General features: G+C 43.3%; 1 protein-coding gene across 4 annotated transcripts in view; it reads left to right on the forward strand.

The window, feature by feature from the left end:
• Positions 1 to 23,114, forward strand: part of atp11c (ATPase phospholipid transporting 11C (ATP11C blood group)) — a 155,521-nt gene that overhangs the window by 93,254 nt on the left and 39,153 nt on the right. For all 4 annotated transcript variants that reach the window (XM_078547698.1, XM_078547699.1, XM_078547701.1 and 1 more), the window contains exons 18-24: positions 167 to 348; positions 3,264 to 3,530; positions 7,793 to 7,967; positions 12,048 to 12,150; positions 18,867 to 19,012; positions 20,035 to 20,094; positions 20,406 to 20,533. In XM_078547698.1, the coding sequence (XP_078403824.1) occupies positions 167 to 348; positions 3,264 to 3,530; positions 7,793 to 7,967; positions 12,048 to 12,150; positions 18,867 to 19,012; positions 20,035 to 20,094; positions 20,406 to 20,533 (1,061 nt within the window). The remainder of the gene's footprint in view (positions 1 to 166; positions 349 to 3,263; positions 3,531 to 7,792; positions 7,968 to 12,047; positions 12,151 to 18,866; positions 19,013 to 20,034; positions 20,095 to 20,405; positions 20,534 to 23,114) is intronic.

Genomic DNA, 23,114 nt, shown 5'->3' on the forward strand with positions numbered 1-23,114 from the left:
ACTTTTTCAGTCCATGTATCTTAAACTGGCCAAAATTCTGTCAATTGAAAGATGTCATATTTTAATGTTCAGTGCGGTTTTTAAAAAAAGGCTTGGGAATTGAGTAAAACTGAAAGGAAAGAAAAATTATTCTCCCACATTTTTTGCTTTAATTCCATATGTCTAGGATGGTTTGAGAACACTCTGTGTCGCATACAGAGAGCTCACTCAGGATGAATATGACCAGATTAGTGCACAGCTTCATGAAGCCAAAATGACCCTGAAGGACAGAGACAAAAAATTAGCAGAAGCTTACGATGATATTGAAATCGATTTACATTTAATTGGCGCAACAGCAGTTGAAGACAAGTAAGTCTATAATTGTGCTCAGATTGTGTTACAATATCTTGGGCAAGCAGCCTACGTGTCATTGGCCTTGCTAGACCGCATACTTATTCTGTCAATGCAACCCATCAGCTGAGGGATACAAGTTAGTGATGTGGTGACGACTTATGTTTTCTCTTCAACCAGCTTGACCAGGAGATCTGTAACTTGCCTCTGTTTATCATTTGCCCCACTTGCAAGATCACAAGCTGAAATGTGGAGATCTGCGCAAAATCTTGTATTGCCAGAACACCACATATGGGTGATGCCAGGACATGTAGTTGTTGTGTTTGATAATGGAACCTTGGTTACAGTTTGACAACATGCCTCTGTTTCTTATAAATCCTGCTGCATAAATTAACCTGTGTCAAATGTTATCCATTTTAAATAGATTATAGTAAAAATAAAACACTTATTTTTATCCGCCTTTGTTTATAGCCAGGGGAGGCGGTGGCATAATGGTATTATCACTGACTCATCCAGAGACCCAGGGTAATGCTCTGGGGACCTGCGTTCGAATCCCACCATGGCAGATGGTGAAATTTGAATTCAATAAAAATCTAGAATTAAAAGTCTGATGCTGATAACAATTGCTGATTGTTGTAAAAATCCATCTGGTTCACTAATGTCCTTTTAAGGAAGGAAATTTGCCATCCTTACCTGGCCTGGTCTACATGTGACTCCAGACCCACAGCAATGTGGTTGACTCTTAAATGCCCTCTGAGTTAGGGATGGGCAATAAATGCTGGCCTAGCCAGTGATGCCCAGACCCCATGAATGAATTTTTAAAAATTAAGACAAGTGATTTGACCTTCTACACCACTTGCCCACTTTATTTTGAATCTCATACCTTATCTTCATGATAAAGTTATTATATTTTAAAGTATTTATAGCATTGATACTGGTTAGAGTGGGTTTAGCAAAATCATGAAAACCAGATGATGAGGGTGGTCAATTCTGAAAGACATGTAAAGGACTGATATATTTCCCAAGCTGTAAGTGCAGTCGCAATCATTAAAGAGTTGGCACTCAGGCTAGATTTCACATGTTGCCAGTATGATTGAAACTGTACTTAATACCTTCCAGAATGGCAGCAGCAAACTTCCCCCACACATTCTCATGCTTGTGGAATCTTCTCCCAGCCAGCACTGTCATTCAAATGCAAAATGCACCATCACTTTCTGAAGCAGAAATAAAAGCAGAACTCTGCAATTGGACCTCAGGTCAGTCAACACTCTGAACAGGAGTAAAGCCAGGTTTGGGATGTTGTATCGACATACATGAAACATCATTACATCACCACCACCATTTCTGTTAATAATGCTGGCTGTTTCTTAACATTTATTCTACTTGCTGAAGCAACTTTTGAGTTTATGGGAAGTGACTGGCCTGACAGTAAATGTGCTTTCACTAAAACTTTTGGTACTTCCAGCAACCACCATTTCTAACTTCATGAATGATCTGTCTCCTGGCTGGGACAAGTATCCATGGAGCAAAATAGTTAGTCAAAGATAGCTTTTTCCCATTATATAATGCAGTAGTGCTGTGACAGTCAGTGGTACACGCCACAGGAATTCTCAATATTTGATTGCAAACAAAGTCAATTTTCTAGCTAATATTCAGGCGAAATACTGCGGATGCTGGAAATCTGAAACAAAAAATGCTGGAAAAATTCAGCAGGTCTGACAGCATCTGTGGAGAGAAAGACAAGAGTTAACGTTTCGAGTCCATGTGACTCTTCAGAGAAGAAGAACACAGCATTCAGAGGAGAAGAAGAGTCATATGGACTTTGAAACGTTAACTCTGTCTGTCTTTCCACTGATGCTGTGAGACCTGAGTTTTTCCAGCATTTTTTGTTTTTGTTCTAGCTAATATTGTCTGGCAAAGGCATAGCATTTCTATTGTTTAACTATATAAATTATAGAATAACTGGCTTACTAGAATAAAAATATCAATTTTAAAAATAAAGTAAGCTGCATTGAATGCAGCTGCTTATTCACAAGTTTCAATATTTCTATTTGTGACAGGGTTCCATTTTTACATTGAAGGCAATTTGCAAAATCAGCCCAGCAAATGAGACATCGCCAATCAAATACTTACTTTGTGAAGGATACTTGGGGCTCATTTTAGGACCTGTCCATTTCAAAATATTCCTACTTTTGATATCCCACTATTCTCTGCTGAATCAGGAATTGATTTGACATCACTAATGACAATCAAAAGTTTCTGAGCCCAGTCAGGATGTCTGTTAAGGTATCAATAATAACCTCAAAGGAAGGGAAGAAGTAATCAACCTGGACACAATTATAGATACAAAGTCAGGAAGCAGATTGTCTTGGTCACTTGCTGGCCACCCACATCCTTGTATCTGAAATTTTTCAGTTTGTGAACCTTTGCCTTAGGGAAGAAAAAGAAAAATGCTACAGATGCTTAGAAATCTAAAATAAAAACCAAAAATGCTGGAAATGCTCAAGGTCAGGCAGCATCTCCAGTGAGAGGAAAGGGGTGTTAATGTTTCAGGTGGATGACAGTTTGTCAGCAAATCCTGATGAAAGGTCAGCAACCTGAAACATAACCCCATCTCCCCCTCTCCACAGGCACTGCCTGACCTGCTGAGTGTTTCTAACAATTTCTGTTTCCACTTATGACTAAATGAATTGTCTGCCTGGTCTGGGTAGCAGCTGGTTTAAAAAAAAAAGTTTTAATTTTTTTTTGTTTGACAACTGGTAACAGGAGTAAAATTTAAGCATTGTTTCAGTAAGCACAACTGTAATAATTTTTGGAATATATGTTTGATGAAGGATGAAATGCTAATACTTACTGTTTCTTGATGCTCTTTTAACTTTCACTTTTTTAAAGTCACATTTGATTGCATTGCTTTATTTTTTCCCTATGAAAAGACTCCAAGACCAGGCTGCAGAAACAGTTGAAGCCTTGCACTCTGCAGGTATGAGCGTTTGGGTGCTCACAGGAGACAAGATGGAAACAGCAATGGCCACGTGTTTTGCCTGCAGACTCTTCCATACCAATATGAAGCTTTTAGAGCTGACAACAAAGAACATTCAGGAGTACAAAGCAAGAAGTGAGGCGAAAGTGCATGAGCTATTGCTGGAACTATACAAAGTGGTTGTCCAGGATAAAAAATGCTCTTCTTTAAGTCTGTTAAGGTATGTCTTTGAAGCCTAGAAATTTGTTCTACACCTCAAGCCTGTTCTACCATTTAGTGAGATTATGGCTTAACCTTTTCCAAACTTCATTCATTCTTTTGGCTCCATTTCCCTTAATACCCATCACGAGCAAAAAGGTATTACTATTGGATTTTAAATTGTTAATTGAGCTAACATATACTGCTAGAAGTGCGAGGTGATTCATTTTGGCAGGAAAGATATGGTGAGACAGTACAAAATAAAGGGATAGCCTCTAAAGGAAGTGTAGGAACAGAGCGACCTTGGTGTATATGTACATAGGTCATTGAAGATGGCAGGCAGTTAATAAAGCATATCGTATCTTAGGCTTTATTAATAAGGGCATTGAGCACAAGAGTAAGGAGGTGATGTTGAACTTGTATAAGACACTAGTTAGGCCTCATCTGGAATGCTGCGTCCAATTCTGGGTGCCATACTTGGGGAGGGATGTGAAGACATTGAAAAAAATACAGAAGAGATTCACAAGAATGACTTGTGGGATGAAGAACTGTAGGGATGAGAATAGATTGGAGAGGCTGGGACTGTGTTCCCTAGAGAAAAGAAGGCTGAGAGGACACTGGATTGTGGTATTCAAGATCCTGAGGGGTATGGACAGGGCAATTTGTGAGAAACTGTTCCCACTCAAAAGAACATCAAGAACTAGAGGGCACAGATTCAAAATAATTGGCAAAAGGAGTAACTGTGATGTGAGGAAAAAATATTTCACCAGAGGCTGGTTGGAGTCTGAAACAAACTTCCTGAAAGGGTGGTGGAGGCAGGTTCGATTGAGGTATTCAAAAGGGATTTGGATTGCTACCTGAAAAGAGAGAATGTGCAAGGTTACATGGATAAGGCAGGGGAGTGGGACTAGATGGAAGGCTCTTTCAGAGAGCCAGTGCAGACTCGATGGGCCGAATGGCTGTCTCCTGCACTAAGGATACTGAGATTTTCAGGAAAGAGTTTCAGAATTCTACGGCCTTTTATGTAAATAAATATTTCTAACTGTTTGTTGGCCTGGCTCTGATTTTAAGGTGATGTCCCCTTGCCCTAGATTCCCTTGCCAGCTCAAATAGTTGTTTTCTATCTTCTCCATCAATTCCTTTGAAAATCCTAAAACCCTCAAATCAAGTCACTTATATCTATTCATATGAATATAACCCTAGTTTGTGTAATCTCCTCGGTTTTTTTATATTCTTTCACGGGATGTGGGCATTGCTGGCTAAGCCAGCATTTATTGCCCATCCCATATTGTCCTCGAGAAGGCGAAGTTGAGCCACATTCTTGAACCGCTGCAGTCCATATGGTGTATGTACACCCATAGTGCTGTTAGGACGAGTTCCAGAACTTTGACCTAGCAACAGTGAAGGAACGGCGATATAGTTCCAAGTCAGGATGGTGTGTGGCCTGAAGGGGAACTGCAGTTGGTGGTGTTCCCATGCATCTGCCTAGTGTTAGAAGCTGTGGGTTAGGAAGGTGCCTTTGCAGGAATTCAGCAAGGCTCCTTGGACAGCACCTTCCAAACCCACGACTACTACCATCTAGAAGGACAAGGGCAGCAGATGCATGGGAACACCACCACTTGGAAGTCCCCCTCCAAGCCACTCACCATCCTGATTTGGAAATATATCACCGTTACTTCACTGTCACTGGGTCAAAATCCTGGAACTCCCTCCCCAACAGCACTGAGAGCGTACCTACACCACATGGACTGCAGCGGTTCAAGAAGGCAGCTCACCACCACCTTCTCAAGGGTAACCAGAGATGGGCAATAAATGCTGGCCCAGCCAATGAAGCCCACATCCCGTGAATGAATTTTAAAAACCCTATGTTTCTCGGGCACTGTACCTTGAGGGGAGTGAGGTGGGTGGGTACTGCAAAGATGTGCTGGGGCCATGGCCACCACCACACCACACCCCTACCCCCGGCCCCAAGGAAACCCCCACGTAAAGATTGCATGACAGTTCCCTGGGAAGCTCAAACTCCTTTTGGGCAATCGTCCTACAATGGGAACCATCTGATGCTGCGGTTTCAGTGACAAACTTCAGATGGTTCCGACAGCCTGGAGTAGTAGTTACCCAGAAAAAGTTAGAAGCATTAAAGCCATTTCTAACTTCTGGCTAACTATAGTACTGACTCTCATCTCATCTCATCCTCACTCCTGCCCAACCTTATACACTTACCTTCTCACTGGTTCTCCCTGGCCTCTCAAAGTGCCTGGACCTGTAAACTTACTGTTGTACAGCTAGTGCTGTGAAGAAAGCAGCATGCCGCCTTTAACTCAGCTGCTCTCGACACAACACCTCTGGAACCAGAAGACCATAAGACATAGGAGCAGAAATTAGGCCATTCGGCCCATCGAGTCTGCTCCGCCATTCAATCATGGCTGATAAGTTTCTCAACCCCATTCTCTCGCCTTCTCCCCGTAACCTTTGATCCCCTTACCAATCAAGAACCTCGGTCTTAAATACACAACCTGCTGTACTGCACTGTTCTCGCCCAGCCTGAGACAGAATATCGGGCGAGAAAGTTGTGGCTTAATTTTAGGGCAACTGGGAGCGGAGTGGTACTCCGACTCTGCCACTGCACAGATGTTGCAGCTCATTGGTTGAAGCCCCAGCACAGATCTTTGTGGGATGTCAATTACCACTTCCTTCCAATTGGAGTACATACCTGTTATTCCTATTTTCTTGTCTTCTACAACCTAACAAGATAAATAGATAATTTGCTTTCAATTCCATGTTTTAATTTTGGCTAATGATGTCTTATTTAGAATCCCATTGAATGCCTTTTGGAAATCAACAATATAAACTATATCCATAGACATTCCCCTGTCTGCTACTTCTGTTCTCAAAAAAGTCAGTTAGGCTTGACCTACCTTTTACAGATCTACACTTTTGAGTCAGTGTGGCTCAGTTTGGTAACTCCAACTTCTTGGCCAGAAGATTGTAGGTTCAAGTTCCACTGTAGAGACTCGAGCGTAAAAATCCAAGCTGACACCCCCAGTGCAATACATTTATCAGATTCAGTGCCACTGTTTTCTGATATTGTTTTCTTCATATTAATCATATTAATTTTAATTAGTTTCATTCTTTTATTAAGTATCCATTTCCCTGGAATGCCAGATATATTATCTTTCTCTAATGTGAAGGCTGACAAAGTAATTATACAGCAAGTCTGCCATTGCCTTGTTTTAATTTGTAATATTATCTTCATCTGTTTTTTTAAAAGGGCCAATATTATCCTTAACTACTGTTTTCCTTATTTAATTGTAAAAGCTTTTTTGTCTTAATTTTGATATCCATTGCAAGTCTTTCTTTGCAACCCATACTATCTTTTTCTGTCGCCTTTTGTTTTAATATCTCTTCTGGTTCCACAGGTTTACTCTTTGCACTTTTGCACTTTATTTAGTTTTATGTTATCACTCACCTCTTTTGTCAACTGTGGCTGTTTTATTTGGTAAATAGAACTCTTGTCCTTTTAGGAGTACATACATATTCTTGTTAGGTCAGACTTTGTTTTGAACCCCTGCCATTGTTCAGCTGCAGTTTTTTTCCAATAACTGTTTTGACCAGTTTGCTGTTGCCAGTATGTCTCATCCCATTAAAGTTAACCTTATCAAAATTTGAATCTTTAGTTATTACGATCAAATTCTCCAAAAATATGAAGCATATTATGACCACTGTTTTATAAATGTTCCTGACTTATGCAGCTAGCGCATCAGCATCTTCCTTCACCCCACCACTGGGGACCATGCCTATAGCTGTCTGGGCCCAAATCTCAGGAATTCCCTCTCTGCCTCTCTCTTGCTTTCAGTCACTCCTTAAAATCTATCGTATTTGACCAAGCTTTTGATAACCTATCCTAATTTGAGTAGCTCAGTGTCTGATAATGCCCCTGTGAAGCACCTTGGATGATTTACAACAACTTGCATTCAATGTTGTCATTTTTTCCCTGCTTTATACATTGAGGAATCAATGTTTAATCACTTGGGTGTGTTTGAATATCAATATCTGCAGTTATTATTCCAATTAGAATGCATATGGTAATCATCCTCTACTTTGGGTACCTTCAGTGCTTAAAGTACACTGGCATCTAGTGACAGAACGTCTGTACTGCACCAAAATTTACAATGATCTGGTCATTTCACAGTCATGTGGATACGGATGTAAGAATAAACTTTTCTATTAGAATTGTGTAACACATTGCATTTCTCAAAAACAAATCTGCATCCTTTTCTGTTGTAGAAGTTGGTCTGCTACGCAGGAATATGGTTTGATCATTGATGGTGCTGCCCTGTCACTAGTACTGAAACCAACCCAAGATGGGAGCGCAAGCAACTACAAAAACCTGCTATTGCAAATATGCCATAGATGTACTGCAGTTTTATGTTGTCGTATGGCCCCATTACAGAAAGCACAGGTATACTGACTACTTTTTTACATGTTTGCTTATCCATGTGTAAATTCATCAATCTGCCATTTGTGTATCCATGCATCTTTCTGTGTATCCCATGTTTCATCTCTCATATCAAAAGTGTAAGAGGCTATTGCATTGCCATAGCCTCCAGGGTTATGGGCCAAACGCTGGAAAATGGGATTAGTGTAGTCAGATCTTTGTTGACCGGTGCCGACATGATGGGCAGAATTCCCTCCTTCCTGTGCTGTAAGCGTCTCAGTCTAAGTTTTTTAAAACAAAACCTGTAACTTCTATGCACTTGAGACATTGCAAACCTTTGTCATGAAACAGCAATTAAAGATTGACCTCAGGATACGTTCAGTTGTGTGTTCAAGTGTGTGCTGCGCTAAACAGTGGCCTTAAAGAGACAGGCAAGGTTTGCACTTAGCTTTAGACCCCAGACTACCCACAAGCAATGCAGCAGGGGATTACTAGTCTCTGAGACATGGGTGCCTATAACTTGGCAGAATAGTAGGCAAGCCACCATGTAGGTTTCTTTTGACCTGGAGTTGGGAATTTACAGGCTCTTGTCAATTTTTAAACTTATTTTACAATGGCAACATCTAATTTACCTTGGGATGTCCCTATTTTCAGCAGTTGGGGTTTGTAGCTTCTGGGATACAAATGGTTTAAACATGTCTATACCCTAGCCATAGAATAACGCGTGCCCGTTAATACACCTGTTAGCAGCTTCACAGGAGATTACTATGTGATCTCTCTGTTCAAAATCACATTTATAAAAAAACAAATCCCTTTCATTATCCTCGACATGTAGCAGGGTCAGACTCTACTCATAACCTAATTCAGTGGTTCTCGAAGTTTTTGGGTGAAGAACTCCTTTTCAAATGGCCCTACTAATAAAGGCCAGGATGATGGATGGCTTTATTAACCGTGCTCCCAACCTGCCCTGCCACCTTCAGTGATTTATGCACATATACACCCTACTCCCTCTGTTCCTGCACCCACTTTAGAATTATACCCTTTATTGTATATTGTCTCTGCATTCTTCCTGCTCAAATGAATCATTTCACACTTCTCGGTATTAAATTTCATCTGCCACTTGTCCGCCCATTTCACCAATCTGTCTGTCATTTCTACACTATCCTCCTCCTTAGTTCACAATGCTTCCAAGTTTTGTATCATCCACAAATTTTGAAATTGTGCCCTGTACTCCAATGCCTAGGTCATTAACATAAACCATTAAAAGCAGGGGTCCTAACGCCAATCCCTGGGGAACTCCACTATAAGCCTTCTCCCAGTCTGAAAAATAACTATCCACCACTACTTTGTTTCCTGTCTTCCAGCCAATTTCTTACCTCTGTGGCTACTGTTCCTTTTATTCTACAAGCTCTAACTTTGATCCTAAGTCTGTTGTGCGGTCCTGCTAATTTTCCAAGTTCAGCTACATGGGAGGAATCTAGCCAACATATGTATTGCAAGAGGCCAATTAAGTCAAACTTATTCTCTGGATATAAGCCTATTTGGCTATTGATCATTCCCTGCTTTCTATTATTGAATGCATATGAGTATATACGTATCTGAGTGTACTTTTTCTTAAATCTTTGGCATTTTCAGCTAAGCTAAGACATTTGTAGTGTATTCTGGATTTGTATAGTAAATAAGTTGCTGAATAGTACCCACTGAAGAGTGTTAAACTGAAGGTGTTTTTGATGTCAGTATTATAAGTTTACTGCAAATCTGCAGTTGATTACTGGGTGAATAATTTCCCTATTCAGCAATTATCACTAACCTTCAGTAACGGTTGATATTAATTTTCCGTGAAAAGACTTCTGTCATCAAGATGGAGACCATCTCTTGATTGCCGATGCTGTTCTCCCCCTTCCAATTGCTAGCCCGACTGAACCTTCCCTACAGATTGTTACCCCTATTCCACTCTACTTGCCCTACCATTTCCCATGACCCCCTTTGAACTCACCTTGTCCAGATATCGATTTCCAGCTCCCCTGATGCCATTCCCACTAAATTGCTGGCCAAACAATTTCCCTTCATGACCTTCCATCCTAACTGACGTAAAGGATTTCACCTCGTCAGGCCCTGTCCATCTCCCTTTCAAAACTGTCATCATCACCCCTCCTGGAAAAGAAGCACCCATAACTCTTCTGTTGCCGCAAACTATGCTCGCATGGTCTAACTGCATTTTTCTGAAGTCCTTGAATGTATACTTTCTCAGCCCGTGCCCTGCAACTTCCCACTTGTATCTTTCTCACAACACACCACACCCTAACCAAAGTCCAGAAATACATGGTAACAATAGGGCATGAATGTTGCTGAATCTCTGTGTAGCAACATGATTGACCACTAAATTGCTGGCCAAACAACTTCCCCTTCATGACCCTCCCAGTTTTGTCCAGCATGTTTGGAATGCCTTTGCTTTGGTTTTTACTTGCCTATCAAAGCATCTCCAAGGATGACTTCTCTTCCCACTCCGACACAATGACGACCAGAATTCCCCAATGATCTATCCTCTCCATGTTTCCTTTCTGATGACATCAGCTGCAGAAATGGTGCCAGCTTCCACATGTAAGATGTCTGTTTAAACTCCTGATAGCCAGTTGGTGAAGGATGAAACTAGAGCCAAACTTTACTCAGTTTTGATTTATTCAGAGTGAAGCATTACAAGAATGTACCTCCTAACTCAATCCTCACCCCAGTGTCAGTAAGTGTCACTTTATATGCGCTCAGGCAACAACCCAATTAATGCCCTCCACTTGCATATAGTTAACCACCATTGCACCATATGCAATTAACAACAATGCCAACCAACTTTCACTTCAGGATCTCTTCTGCCCCAGCACTGCTTCTGTGTTGTCATATTGCCTGCTCAACTGTCTTGGATGAACTGCTTCCAGTTAAACATTGGGAAAGCTATAACCAAAACAACTCCCTAGTTCAAGCTCCTTACCCTTGTCGACGACACTATCATCCTACCTTGTCGTTGCCCAATTGGATAGTCAGAATCTCAGCGTCCTATTCAATGCTTACCTTTAGCTTTCAAACTCCTATCTGTTCCATCACCACTATCACCAGCTTCAAACTCTTAACACCATCCGTTTCTACCCCTTGCTCAACTTCCATCCATGCCTTTGTCACATTCAGACTCAGTTATTGTAATTCCTTGCTGTCTAATTTCATATTTTCCAGCATCAGTAACTTACAGCTCATCCAAAGCTCTGTGGACTCATATCCTAACCTACACCAAGTCCCACTCACATGCAGCCCCTGTGCTTTCTGACATACATCATCTCTTGTTCCCCCAGTGCCTCAGATATATAATAATTCTTGTATTTAAACCCGTTCATGGTCTTGTCTTCCCTCTGTCTAACATCCTCCAACCTTACAAACTCCCAAACTTTTTTGCCCCTCAGTCTTTGACCCCTGTATGTCCTATCCCTTTGCCCCACTATTGACAGCTGTGGTTTCAGCCATCTAGCCTCAATTTGAAATCCCCTCTCTTAAGCCCCACTAACTCTCCACCTCACCATCCTCCTTAACACTCTGCTTTTTGGCCCAATATTTGGTCACTGTCTAATCTCTTTGACTCAACATCCCTTTTTTATTATATCTTTGAAGTACTTTGAGACATATTCTGATGTCCGAGGTGATATATAACTGAAAGAAGTAGTTTTAATTCCGAGAACGTTTTTAAGAAAAACTGTATTGATACGTAACATTGGGGTAAAATTGATTTTTGCCTATGATGCAAAGCAAGTGAGAACACATCAAGGTGTTTCACACCTTGCCCAATTTCCATTAATGGAAAGCGAAATCGGGCAAAGTTTAAAATGGGCAGACAATTGGTTATCATCTCTCTTTGTGCTACTGCCAAAGACCACATTCACCCTATAACTTTGCAAAACTATGAACCATTATGGTTGCATGTTACCACAACTCATACTATTCCATTTATGTGAATTCTGTATTTTTGGTCCCCAAATATGAAAGTTGTCAACACTGTGAAACATGTACAGCTACCAGAAATGGTTTAGCCAGTCAAAAGCTCTTTATATTCTTTTCCATCGTTAGATTGTAAAAATGGTGAAGAACACAAAGAATCATCCTATAACGTTAGCAATCGGCGATGGTGCAAATGATGTCAGTATGGTTCTAGAGGCACATGTTGGGATTGGTAAGAAAACTTATTTTCAGAAATGAAAGCTTTCTGCCAATTGCGGTTTTGGGATCATGGAATTCTGCTATTTTAATTTTGTTTACGACCTCCGCCTCCGCAGAGGTGTATTTGAAACGTACCACGCTTGCGACGCAAAACAGAATGGGAATGGACTTGCTATCAATTCTAGCAAAGGGGGATGTGTACCTGTGCAAAGTGACGTGCAGCTTTGTTGGACGTGGTGCTGTTGGGTGAGAAGGGAGGGATTGAACGCGGCATGTGATAGTCACAAAGCATGGGGACAGTTCTGTGATCGCATGTGGCCCCAAATGTGAGGCAGCTGTGTGGGCAGGATATCCCTGAGTATGGCTGCAGATTGAGAGAAAATCAGGAAGCAGACAGCGCAGTTTGCGAGCACCATGCAGAGGTACAACAGTGCCGCTTTTATTTCCTGTTTTCCTCCCTGCTGATGGCACTTGCTTTGTTAGTTTATTTCTGAAAATTGAGCAGCTTTCACCACAGCTGGTCGATCTACAGCACGAGTTTTATGTTCACTACACAAGTTGAAAATCTAGTTAAATGTGGTTAATACAGTAACGACAGACATTACTTCAGTTTCTGAAAAGCAAATAATCCTTCTGAAACTTAGTTTGTCACTAAAACCTTCACTTTAGTTCAGACATAGTTCATCTATCCAAGTGTCATTTAGATAAGGAAATCTGCCATCCTTACCTGGTCTGGCCTACATGTGACTCCAGATCCACAACAATGTGGTTGACTCATAACTGCCCTCTGCCTAGCAAGCTACTCAGTTGTATAAAACTGCTATGAAGTCTAAAAGCAATTAAACTAGACAGACCCCACCCAGCATCGACCTCGGCACTGGAAAGGACAATGGCAAAGCCAGCCCTGTTGACCCTGCAAAGCCCTCCTTTCTAATGTCTGGGGACTTGTCCCACAGACAAGTTAAGCAACAGCCTGACACAGTCACACTCACTGAATCAATCATACCGTACAATGTCCTAGACCACCACCCTCTGGCAGGACAGACCCACCAGAGATGGCAGCACTGTGGTATACAGTTAGGAGGGAGTTGCCCTGGGAGTCTTCAACATTGACCCGGACCCCGTGAAGTCTCATGGCATCAGGTCAAACATGGACAAAGAAACTATCTGCTGATTACCCCTACCGCTCGACCACCCATACCCCTCAGCTGATGAATCACTACTTTGCCATGCCGAACATCAATTGGAAGAAGTACTGAGGGTGGCATGGGCATGGAATGTACTCTGGGTGAGGGACATAAATGACCATTGGTAGCACCACTGCTGACCCAGCTGGCCAAATCCTAAAGGACATAGTTACTAGATAGTGTCTGTGGCAGGTTGCTAAGGGAAGTAGCAAGAGGGAAAATTCTACTTGACCACGTTCTCACCAATCTGCCTGTCAAGGATGCACCTGCCCATGACAGTCATTGTGCAGACAAAGCCCCGCCTTCACATTGATGATACCCTTCGTTGTGTTGTGTGGCACTGCGACCATGCTAAATGGGATAGACTTTGAACAGATCTAGCAACTCAAAACTGCGAATCCACGAGGCACTGTGGGCCATCAGTAGCGGAATTGTATTCAACCACAATCTTTTACCACGTGGCCTGGCATTTTACCCACTTAAGCTGGGCGATCAACCCTGGTTCAATGAAGAGTGCAGGAGAGCATGCCTGGAGCAGCACCAGTCATACCTAAAAATGAGATGTCAACCTGGTGAACTGCAACACAGGACTACTTGCTTGCCAAGCAGCATAAGCAGCATGCGATAGACAGAGCTAAGCAATTCCACAACCAATGAATCAGATCTAAGCTCTGCAGCCCTGCTACATCCAGTAGTGAATGATGGTGGACAATTAAACAACTCACTGGAGTAGGAGGCTCCACATATATCCCCATCGTCAAATGATGGAGGAGCCCAGCTCATTAGTGCAAAAGACAGAACTGAAGCATTTGCAACCATTTTCAGCCACAAAGTGCTGAGCGGATGATCTATCTTGGCCTCCTCCTGAGGTCCCCAGCATCACAGATGCCAGTCTTCAGCCAATTTGATTCACTCCACTCTAAAGGCACTGGATACTGCAAAGGCTTTGGGCCCTCACAATAACCTGGCAATAGTACTGAAGGCTCCAGAATTATCTGCCACCCTGGCCAAGCTGTTCTAGTACAGCCACAACACTGGCATCCACCTGCCAATGTGGAAAATTGCCCAGCTGTGTCCTGAAAACAAAAAGCAGGACAAATCCAACCCAACCAACTATTGCCCCATCAGTCTACTCTCGATCTTCAGCAAAGTGATGGAAGGCATTGTTGACGATGCCATCAAGTGGCACTTGCTTAGCAACAACCTGCTCATTGACGCTCAGTTTGGGTTTTGCCAGGCCTACTCAGCTCCTGACCTCATTACAGCCTTGGTCCAAACTTGGACAAAAGAGCTGAACTCGAAGTGAGGTGAGAGTGACTGCCCTTGACATCAGGCCGCATTTGACCGAGTGGCATCAAGGACCCCTAGCAAAACTGGAGTCAATGGGAGCCAGGGGGAAACCCTCCACTGGTTGACAAGTTACACCTAGCACAAAGGAAGATGGTTGCGGTTGTTGGAGATCAATCATCTCAGTCCCAGGCATTTCTCAGGGCAGCATCCTAGGTCCAACCACCTTCAGCTGATTCATCAATGACCTATCCTCCATCATAAGGTCAGAAGTGGGGATGTTCGCCGATGGTTACACAATGTTCAATGCCATTTGCGACAACTCATACTGAAGCAGTTTGTGTCCAAGTACAGTAAGACCTGGGCAGTGTTTAGGCTTCAGCTGATGAGTGGTAAGTAAAACTCATGCCACACAAGTGCCAGGCAATGACCATCTCCAACAAGAGAGAATCTAACCATCTTCATTCAGTGGCATTGCCATTGCTGAATTCCCCTGCTATCAACATCCTGAGGGTTGCACTTGACCAAAAACTGAACTGACTAACCATATAAATACTCTGACTACAAGAGCAGGTCAGAGGCTAGGAATTCTGTGGTGAGTAACGCAGTACATGACTCCCCAAAGCCTGTCCACCATCTGCAAGGCACTAGTCAGCAGTGTGATGGAACACTCTGTACTTGTCTGGATGAGTGCACCTCCAATAAACTGAAGAAACTCAACACCAGGACAAGGCAACCTGCTTGATTTGTACCCCATCCACCACCTTAAACATTCACTCCCTCCACCACCGATACATAGTGGCACCAGTGTGTACCATCAAAAAATGCACTGCAGCAACTCAGCAAGGTGCCTTCGACAGCACCTTCCAAACCAATGATCTCTACCAGCTAGAAGGACAGAGCTAGCAGATACATGGGAACACCACCACCTGCAAGTTCCCCCATCCCCACAAGCCCCACACCACCCTGACTCGGAACTATATCGACTTTCCTTCACTGTCGCTGGGTCAAAGTCCTAGGAGCTCCCTTCCGAAGAGCACTGTGGATGTACCTAATCCACATGGACTGCAGCAGTTCAACAAGGCAGTTCACCACCACTTTCCCAAGGGCAATTGGGGTTGGGGCATAAATGCTGGCCAAGCCAGCGACAACCACATTCTGTGAACAAACATATATAAAAAAGAAGCTTTTGCATTCCTGCGGATCATAAGCATTATAATTACATGATTCCTTGTCACTGAAAAATTTCAGACCTTTTTGTCTTTGGCCACTCTCATCCCTGCTTGGAATAGTGCTATAACAGCAATCATTAGTTGGTTGTACTATTCACATATAATTTGCACTTCACCTGAACATTTTCACAAAGATTATTGTGAACGTTGAACCTGCCATTTTGTCTTTGTACTCTTTTCATTTAAGCAATGTTACCCTTACTGCAGCGAGCTACTCTATTTAAACCAATTACTTGGATGTCCTGCAGCTGTTCGATATGATAAGGCCACATTTGGAATGGTGGAGCAGGCTCAAAGGGCCGAATGGCGTACTTTTGCTCCCATTTCTTTTGTTCTTGTGTGGAATTCTGTACAAGTGAACTCCATATTTTGAATGCTATGTACAGTTTGGTCTCCTTAGCTAAATATTCCTAGATGACAGGGCTGCCCCATCCTAACTAGCAGAATAGACAAGGGAGAGCCAGTGGAAGTGGTGTATTTAGATTTTCAGAAAGCTTTGGATAAAGTCTCACATAAGAAGTTAATGTGCAAAATTAAAGCACATGGGATTAGGGGTAATATATTGGCATGGATAGAGAATTGGTTAACAGACAGGAAACATAGTAGGGATAAATGGGTCTTTTTCGGAATCGCAGGCTGTGACTCGTGGGGTAGCACAGGGATCAGTGCTTGGGCCCCAGCTAATCACAATAGATATCAATGATTTGAATGAGGGAACCAAATGTAATATTTCCAAGTTTGCTGATGACACAAAACTAGGTGGGAATGTGAGTGGTGAGGAGGATGTTAGGCTTCAAGGCGATTTAGACAAGTTTAGTGAGTGGGCAAATACATGGCAGATGCAGTATGATGTGGATAAGTGTGAAGTTATCCACTTTGGTAGGAAAAACAAAATGGCGGAGTATTATTTAAATGGTGATAGATTGGGAAATGTTGATATATGAAGTGTCCTTGTATACCAATCGCTGAAAGCAAGCATGCGGGTGCAGCAAGCAGTTAAGAAGGCAAATGGTATATTGGCCTTCATTGTGAGAGGACTTGAGTACAGGAGCAAGGATGTCTTACTGCAGCTATACAGAGCCTTGTTGAGACCACACCTGGAGTATTGTGTGCAGTTTTGGTCTCCTTACCTAAGAAAGGATATACTTGTCATAGAGGGAGTGCAGCAAAGGGTCACCAGACTGATTCCTGGGGTGGCAGGATTGTCATATGAGAAGTGATTGGGCCAACTGGCTTGTATTCACTGGAGTTTAGAAGAACGAGAGGAGATCTCATTGAAATGTATAAAATTCTGACAGAGCCGGACAAACTGGATGCAGGGATGATGTTTCCTCTGGCTGGGGGGGTCTAGAACAAGGGGTCACCATCTCAGGATACAGGGTAGGCCATTTAGGATTGAGATGAGGAGAAACTTCTTCACTCAGAAATTGGTGAACCTGTGGAATTCTCTATCACAGAGGGCTGTAGAGGCCAAGTCACTGAATATATTTAAGAAGGAAATAGATTTCTGGACTCAAAAGGCATCAAGGGGTATGGGGAGAGAGCGGGAGTATGGCAATGAGGTAGAAGATCAGCCATGATCATATCGAATGGTGGAGCAGGCTTGAAGGGCCAAGTGACCTACCCCTGCTTCTAATTATCTATGCTTCTATGCAGAGAGTTTGAATAGAATGTGTTAATACTCTCTGGAGTTAAGAAGAGTAAATTATCTTAAAATTTTTAGAGGCTTTGGCAGGATTGATGGTGGGAGGTTGTTTCCCCTGGCTAGAGAGTACATGAACTAGGGATCTTAGTCTCCAGATAAAAGGTCGGCTATTTAGGACCGAGATGAAAATTTCGTCATTGAGTTGTGAATCTTTGGGATTCTCTATCTAGAAGGCTGGTGATGCTTAATCATTGAGCATATCCAAGACTGAGATTGATAGATTTTTGTTCACAAGAAAATCAAGGGATATGTGGATAGGACAGGAAAGTGGAGTTGGAGTAGAAGATCGTTTATGATCACATTGAATTGGCAGGAAAAATTTGTGAAAATGGCTCCAAGAATGAGAAACTTCAGTTGTGTGCATAGATTGGGGAAGCTTTGGTTGTTACCTTAGAGAAGAGATGGGTGAGAGATTTGAGAGATATTTAAAATCATAAGGAGTCTGGACAGGGCAAATAGAGAAATTGTGTTGCCACACAGTCGAGAACCAGAGGACATTACTCAGGTGAATAGCAAAAGGACCAACAGCAGCATGAGAGAAAAGCTTTTTTTATCCAGTGAGTGGTTAGGATCTGGAATGCTTTGCCTGAGATTGTGTTGGAGGCAGATTTGATTGTGGTTTTCAAAAGGGAATTCAACAAGCACCTGAAGAGAGAATTTGCAGAGTGGGGGTATGGGAATAGCTGAGTTGCTGTTGCCTCGAGCTGGCACAGATGATGGGCAGAATGACCTTCGATGCTGAAACCATTCCATGATTCTATTCTAAGAATGGCAGAGCAGGCTCATGGACCTTTATGACCTATGTCTTAAATCCTTGACATGCCCTTGAATAGGATCAGATAGTCAGTCATTCCTGAACAGCTATACAATGGCTTCATAGGGATTTCTATAAAATTTTGACATGCCTGTAATCATGCTATGCTGGAATATGTGGCTGAAATTCAAAGTTTGAAGAAAAAATAACAAGGGGGACAAGGGTATACTTCTTAAAAACTGTTTACATAGTTTTTTAGTGTTGGAGGTAGAGGGCATTTGGATAAAAATGCTTCTCCCCTTCCTTTCCTGCAGCTTGCCCCCTCTCTCATGCCATCATCTGCACGCGCACACTTCTCCCCCCCCCCACCCCCCAACCCCTCAAGAGGTTTTTTGCCTGTCCCAAAGTGTTGCTGCCTGCAGCTGGCACATAACATGCTTGGCAGTTATCACCCCCAGCTATGTAGAGGCTAAGCAGCTTTTATTTTTCTATCCTTTTTTTTTCAGGTGGTGGCTCGTACATCTCTTGAATTGTTTTAAATGGTTTTCCTTTCATTTATTTCAGGTTTAAAAGGCAAAGAGGGCCGTCAAGCAGCAAGAAATAGTGATTATGCAATACCAAAGTTTAAGCACCTCCAGAAGCTCCTGCTCGCCCACGGACATTTGTACTACATTCGGATAGCACATCTTGTGCAGTATTTCTTCTACAAGGTTTGCTTTTCCGTACCCCTGTCAGTTCATGTCATGAAACTATATGAACTTCCTTCCCGAATGGATGTGAAAACGCACGAGATGACATCGGGCAAGCGTCCTCACGCAGTCATGCGATATTTCAGTTGGCAGGCACGTGCAAAAGTTGGAAGCGCGCCCACCAACAATTAAGAGGGCAATTAAGCCCATTAACGGCACAATTGTGTGTCATTTTACATAGCCTGTCCAACCCTACGGTTGGCAGATGGGCAGGCAGCCTTTGCATTTTTCAACAAACCTCATCCACAGGTGGGATGAGATTTCCGTGATGAAATAAAATATGAATGAATTTCTGTGGACAGCATTTTCATAAGCTCAATTTTCAGGTGACTGATTATGATGCATGGACACTTTTTTTTTCAGCTTTTGAAACCTTCATTCTTGCTGTTTCAGGTCTTCGGCTCTGCCTTCAGGGATCTTTCTGTCAGCGCTGTCCCAATCCCGTGTTGACGTCATCGCCCGCCCCCCCACCCCCGCAGTGCTGAGCTTTTCAGTGCACGTTTCACGTTGGCTGCCCGTTAATTGGCCAGCCAGCGTGAAATCGCGGTCAGGGGCCTGTCAGCGGCCCATTTCCTGGCTGATCCCGAGCCTGCCAATCATGCCCGCCCACCCAGCTGAAAATTCAAGCCCAAATCTCCAAAAGTGGTTATGGAACCTTTACTTTTGACTTCAGTACACATACCTTCTTATAATAAAAGTACAAATTGCAAATCGTTGTGGTAGCTTGACCAAGTCGCCCTTTGGGATTTGGTCAGCCTGGCAATTACCACCTGCCGTATCATAACAGTGTATATAAAGAAAACCTATTAAATCTCTTGAATGCTGTACTGGGGGCATTTAATGGTCTTTCTATGAAAGTGTGAGCTAGATCAGTTAAACATCAGCTTTCATTTGTATAGTACCTTAAACATAATAGAATCTCTGCGGGTGCTTACCGTTGTGAATTTCCCAAGTTTATTTAGTGCTTTTTTTCTTTTTTATAGAATCTTTGCTTCATCTTTCCTCAGTTTTTGTACCAGTTCTTCTGCGGATTTTCTCAGCAGGTTAGTTTTGTTCTATTGGTCTGTTACTGATTAGGAGAGAATGTTGATGATTTGTAAGATTGTCCTTGACCTTTTGAAAGGATGGCTGCTAAGAACTGTAGTCTCAAATTAGAGCTAAATTGGGGTGCCATGTGAAATTTCTTTGGGTTGATCAATAAACTAAATCCTTCACTTTTTCCCCTTTTTTCCTCTTTCCCATCCCTTCTTTGAACTACTAAAGCTGAAGTTCTGTTTGCTTTTTTTTAAAAAAGTACTCCTGTTCTGGAATGTTACACTTAACTACTTTTTATTTTGCTCTTTCTTCCCATAAGCCACTCTATGATGCAACTTATCTCACGTTATATAATATCTGCTTCACTTCTCTGCCAATTCTGCTGTATGGTCTGCTGGAACAGCATGTAAGCATTGAAATACTGAAAAAAAACCCCTCCCTTTACAGGTAAGTAATGACTCTAATTTCCTATTAAAAATCTAATGCTAATAGCCCTTTAGAGCGTTACAATGCATTTTGTGACATTAGCAGGAGCTATGTTAACAAAAGCAAGTAGCACCTGCACAACAAAATCTAGAAAGCCAACAAAGTCTGTTGAGCTGCTTGTGGCAAAGTTGCTGAGTTTTCCGAAGCACCCTCCCATTTTGGAACATGTAAGAAGGGTGTTGTTTCATCCATTCCCTGGCAGTGGCTGTTAGTAAAAATTCTTCTTGTTCTAGTAATTCAATTTCACTGAATTAATTTCATGCTATGCTTCTAGTTTGTGATATCACAAATGTGATGAGAGAAAAACGTTTTCACACAATGAGTGGTTCAGGTCTGGAATGCACTGCCTGGAAATGTGGTGGAGGCAAGTTCAATCGAGGCATTCAAGAGGGCATTAGGTTGTTTCTATTCAAATAATCATGTGCAGGGGTACGGGGAAAAGGCAGGGTAATGGCACTAGGTCATAATGCTAATTTGGAAAGCTGGTGCAGACATGATGGACAGAATGGCCTCCTGTGCCATTAAAATTCTGAGATTGGGATTATTCTCTGTAGACGAGTATAGACACAGCCAGAGTGGAGAATGAGGGTAATGTGCTTTCCTGCTTTTGTGGACAAGGAAGAATAGATGCAGACTCACTTGCTCTCTTTCAGTCTCTCTCACTCTTTCATTCTCCCTTTTCACTCTTGCTCTTCTCTCACTTTCGCTGTCACGGTCTCTCCCTATCACTTTCACTGTCCTATTTGATTATATCTACCACTTATCCACTCCAGTTCCAAGAATTGTCTCTGAAGTGGCTGCCTTGCACAGCCTTCCTATAAATGGTACCTGAGGAACACTGCCCAGCAGGAATTTTCCTTCTGTTTTTAGTTTCCTTCTGTAGTTCAAGGGGAGGAATTGCCTCTGAGCAGACAGCCTGTTCTTACTGGAGAAGCTCCCTGTATGCACTGTACCACATATCATTTGTATATGCTGTGCTGCTCAGCTTCAGAAATGGTAAAAACCAGACTTTCCCATTTCTGCTGAGGCATTATATTGAGCGGGTGGGAAGAGGAGATCCACTCACCCTGCGGATGCCCCCTATTTCTGACTCCTGGGGTTAATCACATGCTGCAAAAGGGCTCCCTGAGCTGTCCTGGAAATGAGTGCTAGAGGGTGGAATTTTCCGTGCCCACTGACGGTGGCATTGGCAGACAATATGGTGCAATTTGTTCCATGACGGCGGGAAGGCAGGTCGCGATTGTCCGCCGGCAGGCCAAGTTTCCCACCATCGGTCGTCGGGAACCTCATTGTAATACATCAGCATATCATTATCAGGCCATCCCGCCAGGCTCTTGCATCCACGTCAGCGGGAAAGCACGTCAACGTGTTTCGCAACGTGCGCTTGGCGGCCTACATTCTGGGTGAACAGGAGGTGAGTGCATAGCAACGTCCTCAGAGCTCACCAGGATCGCCTGTTGCTTTGCAGGCTTCAGGGGCGCCAGGGCGTGGGATTAAGTGCTGCCCTGCCTCGGAGGTGATGTTTGAGGGGGAGCAAGGGGCAATTGCAGCCTTGCCGTTAATGCGACTTGTGGGGAGGCGGAGGGGGGGCGCGCAAGTGTGGCCTTGCTGTTGAGGCCACTGGTGTTGGGGGAACGGGGTTAGGGTTGGTGGTTAAGGGCAGTCCTGCCTCTGAGGCGACTTGGGGCGGGGGGGTGGATGCGGCAAGGGCAGTCTTACCGTTGAATGTAGTGCACAAGCATTTGGGGTGGGGGGGTGTGTGGGGTGGTGAGGGAAGTGGCCACGCGTTCCGGAAACCTGTAGAAAGTGACCATTCCTCTGAAAATGAGTGTTCATGCGCAACCGCATTGATAGGATTGGAGTCAGACTTCTAGCTTATCTGCCCACTCAAGCAACGCACAGGCATCAAAGTGCCATCAAGTTCTCCAGAATCCCACCTCCCGCCAGGCACGGACTGCAAATCCATGAGCACTTTAGTGGACTGCAGAGCAGTTGGACTGCACACATTGTACAATCTCGTCACTAAACCTGGCCATGGAGCAGTCACTGCTGGAGGTGCTCACAGCCCCTTGCAATGTCAGCATCCCGGTTTGGACCAGTCTCCCCATGGTTCAAGCTAACCTAGGGCCATCCAAGTGGTGGCCAAAACACTCCAGGAAGCATTTAAGGGGCCGTCACACTTAATCAGGACAGGTTTTTTAGTACACCCATGCTAACCATGTATCTCTCTCTCTCTCATCCTGCTGGAGTACAACATCAGGATCACGGAGCTTGGTGAACTAGCTGTATGCCTAATGGTCTATAGAGCGCGAAGAAGACGGAGGAGAGAGTGACTGAGGCTCCTGGCTGTGCGGAGGCAGGAACAGCAACCTCAGGAAGAAGGGGCAGATGGGGCTCCAGCACACGCTGCCGAAGAGCCACAGCGACCCGTTAGAGGCCGGTGCCTGGCGACACCCAGAGCCTATAGACATTGCCTTTCATTCCTGCAGATGACCAAGAAGCAGCATCGCCGAAGACTGCGAATGTCTAGGGAACTGATCGC

This window comes from Cetorhinus maximus, chromosome 8 (genome assembly GCF_964194155.1).
Source record: "Cetorhinus maximus chromosome 8, sCetMax3.hap1.1, whole genome shotgun sequence".
NCBI classification, from domain to species: Eukaryota; Metazoa; Chordata; class Chondrichthyes; order Lamniformes; family Cetorhinidae; genus Cetorhinus; species Cetorhinus maximus.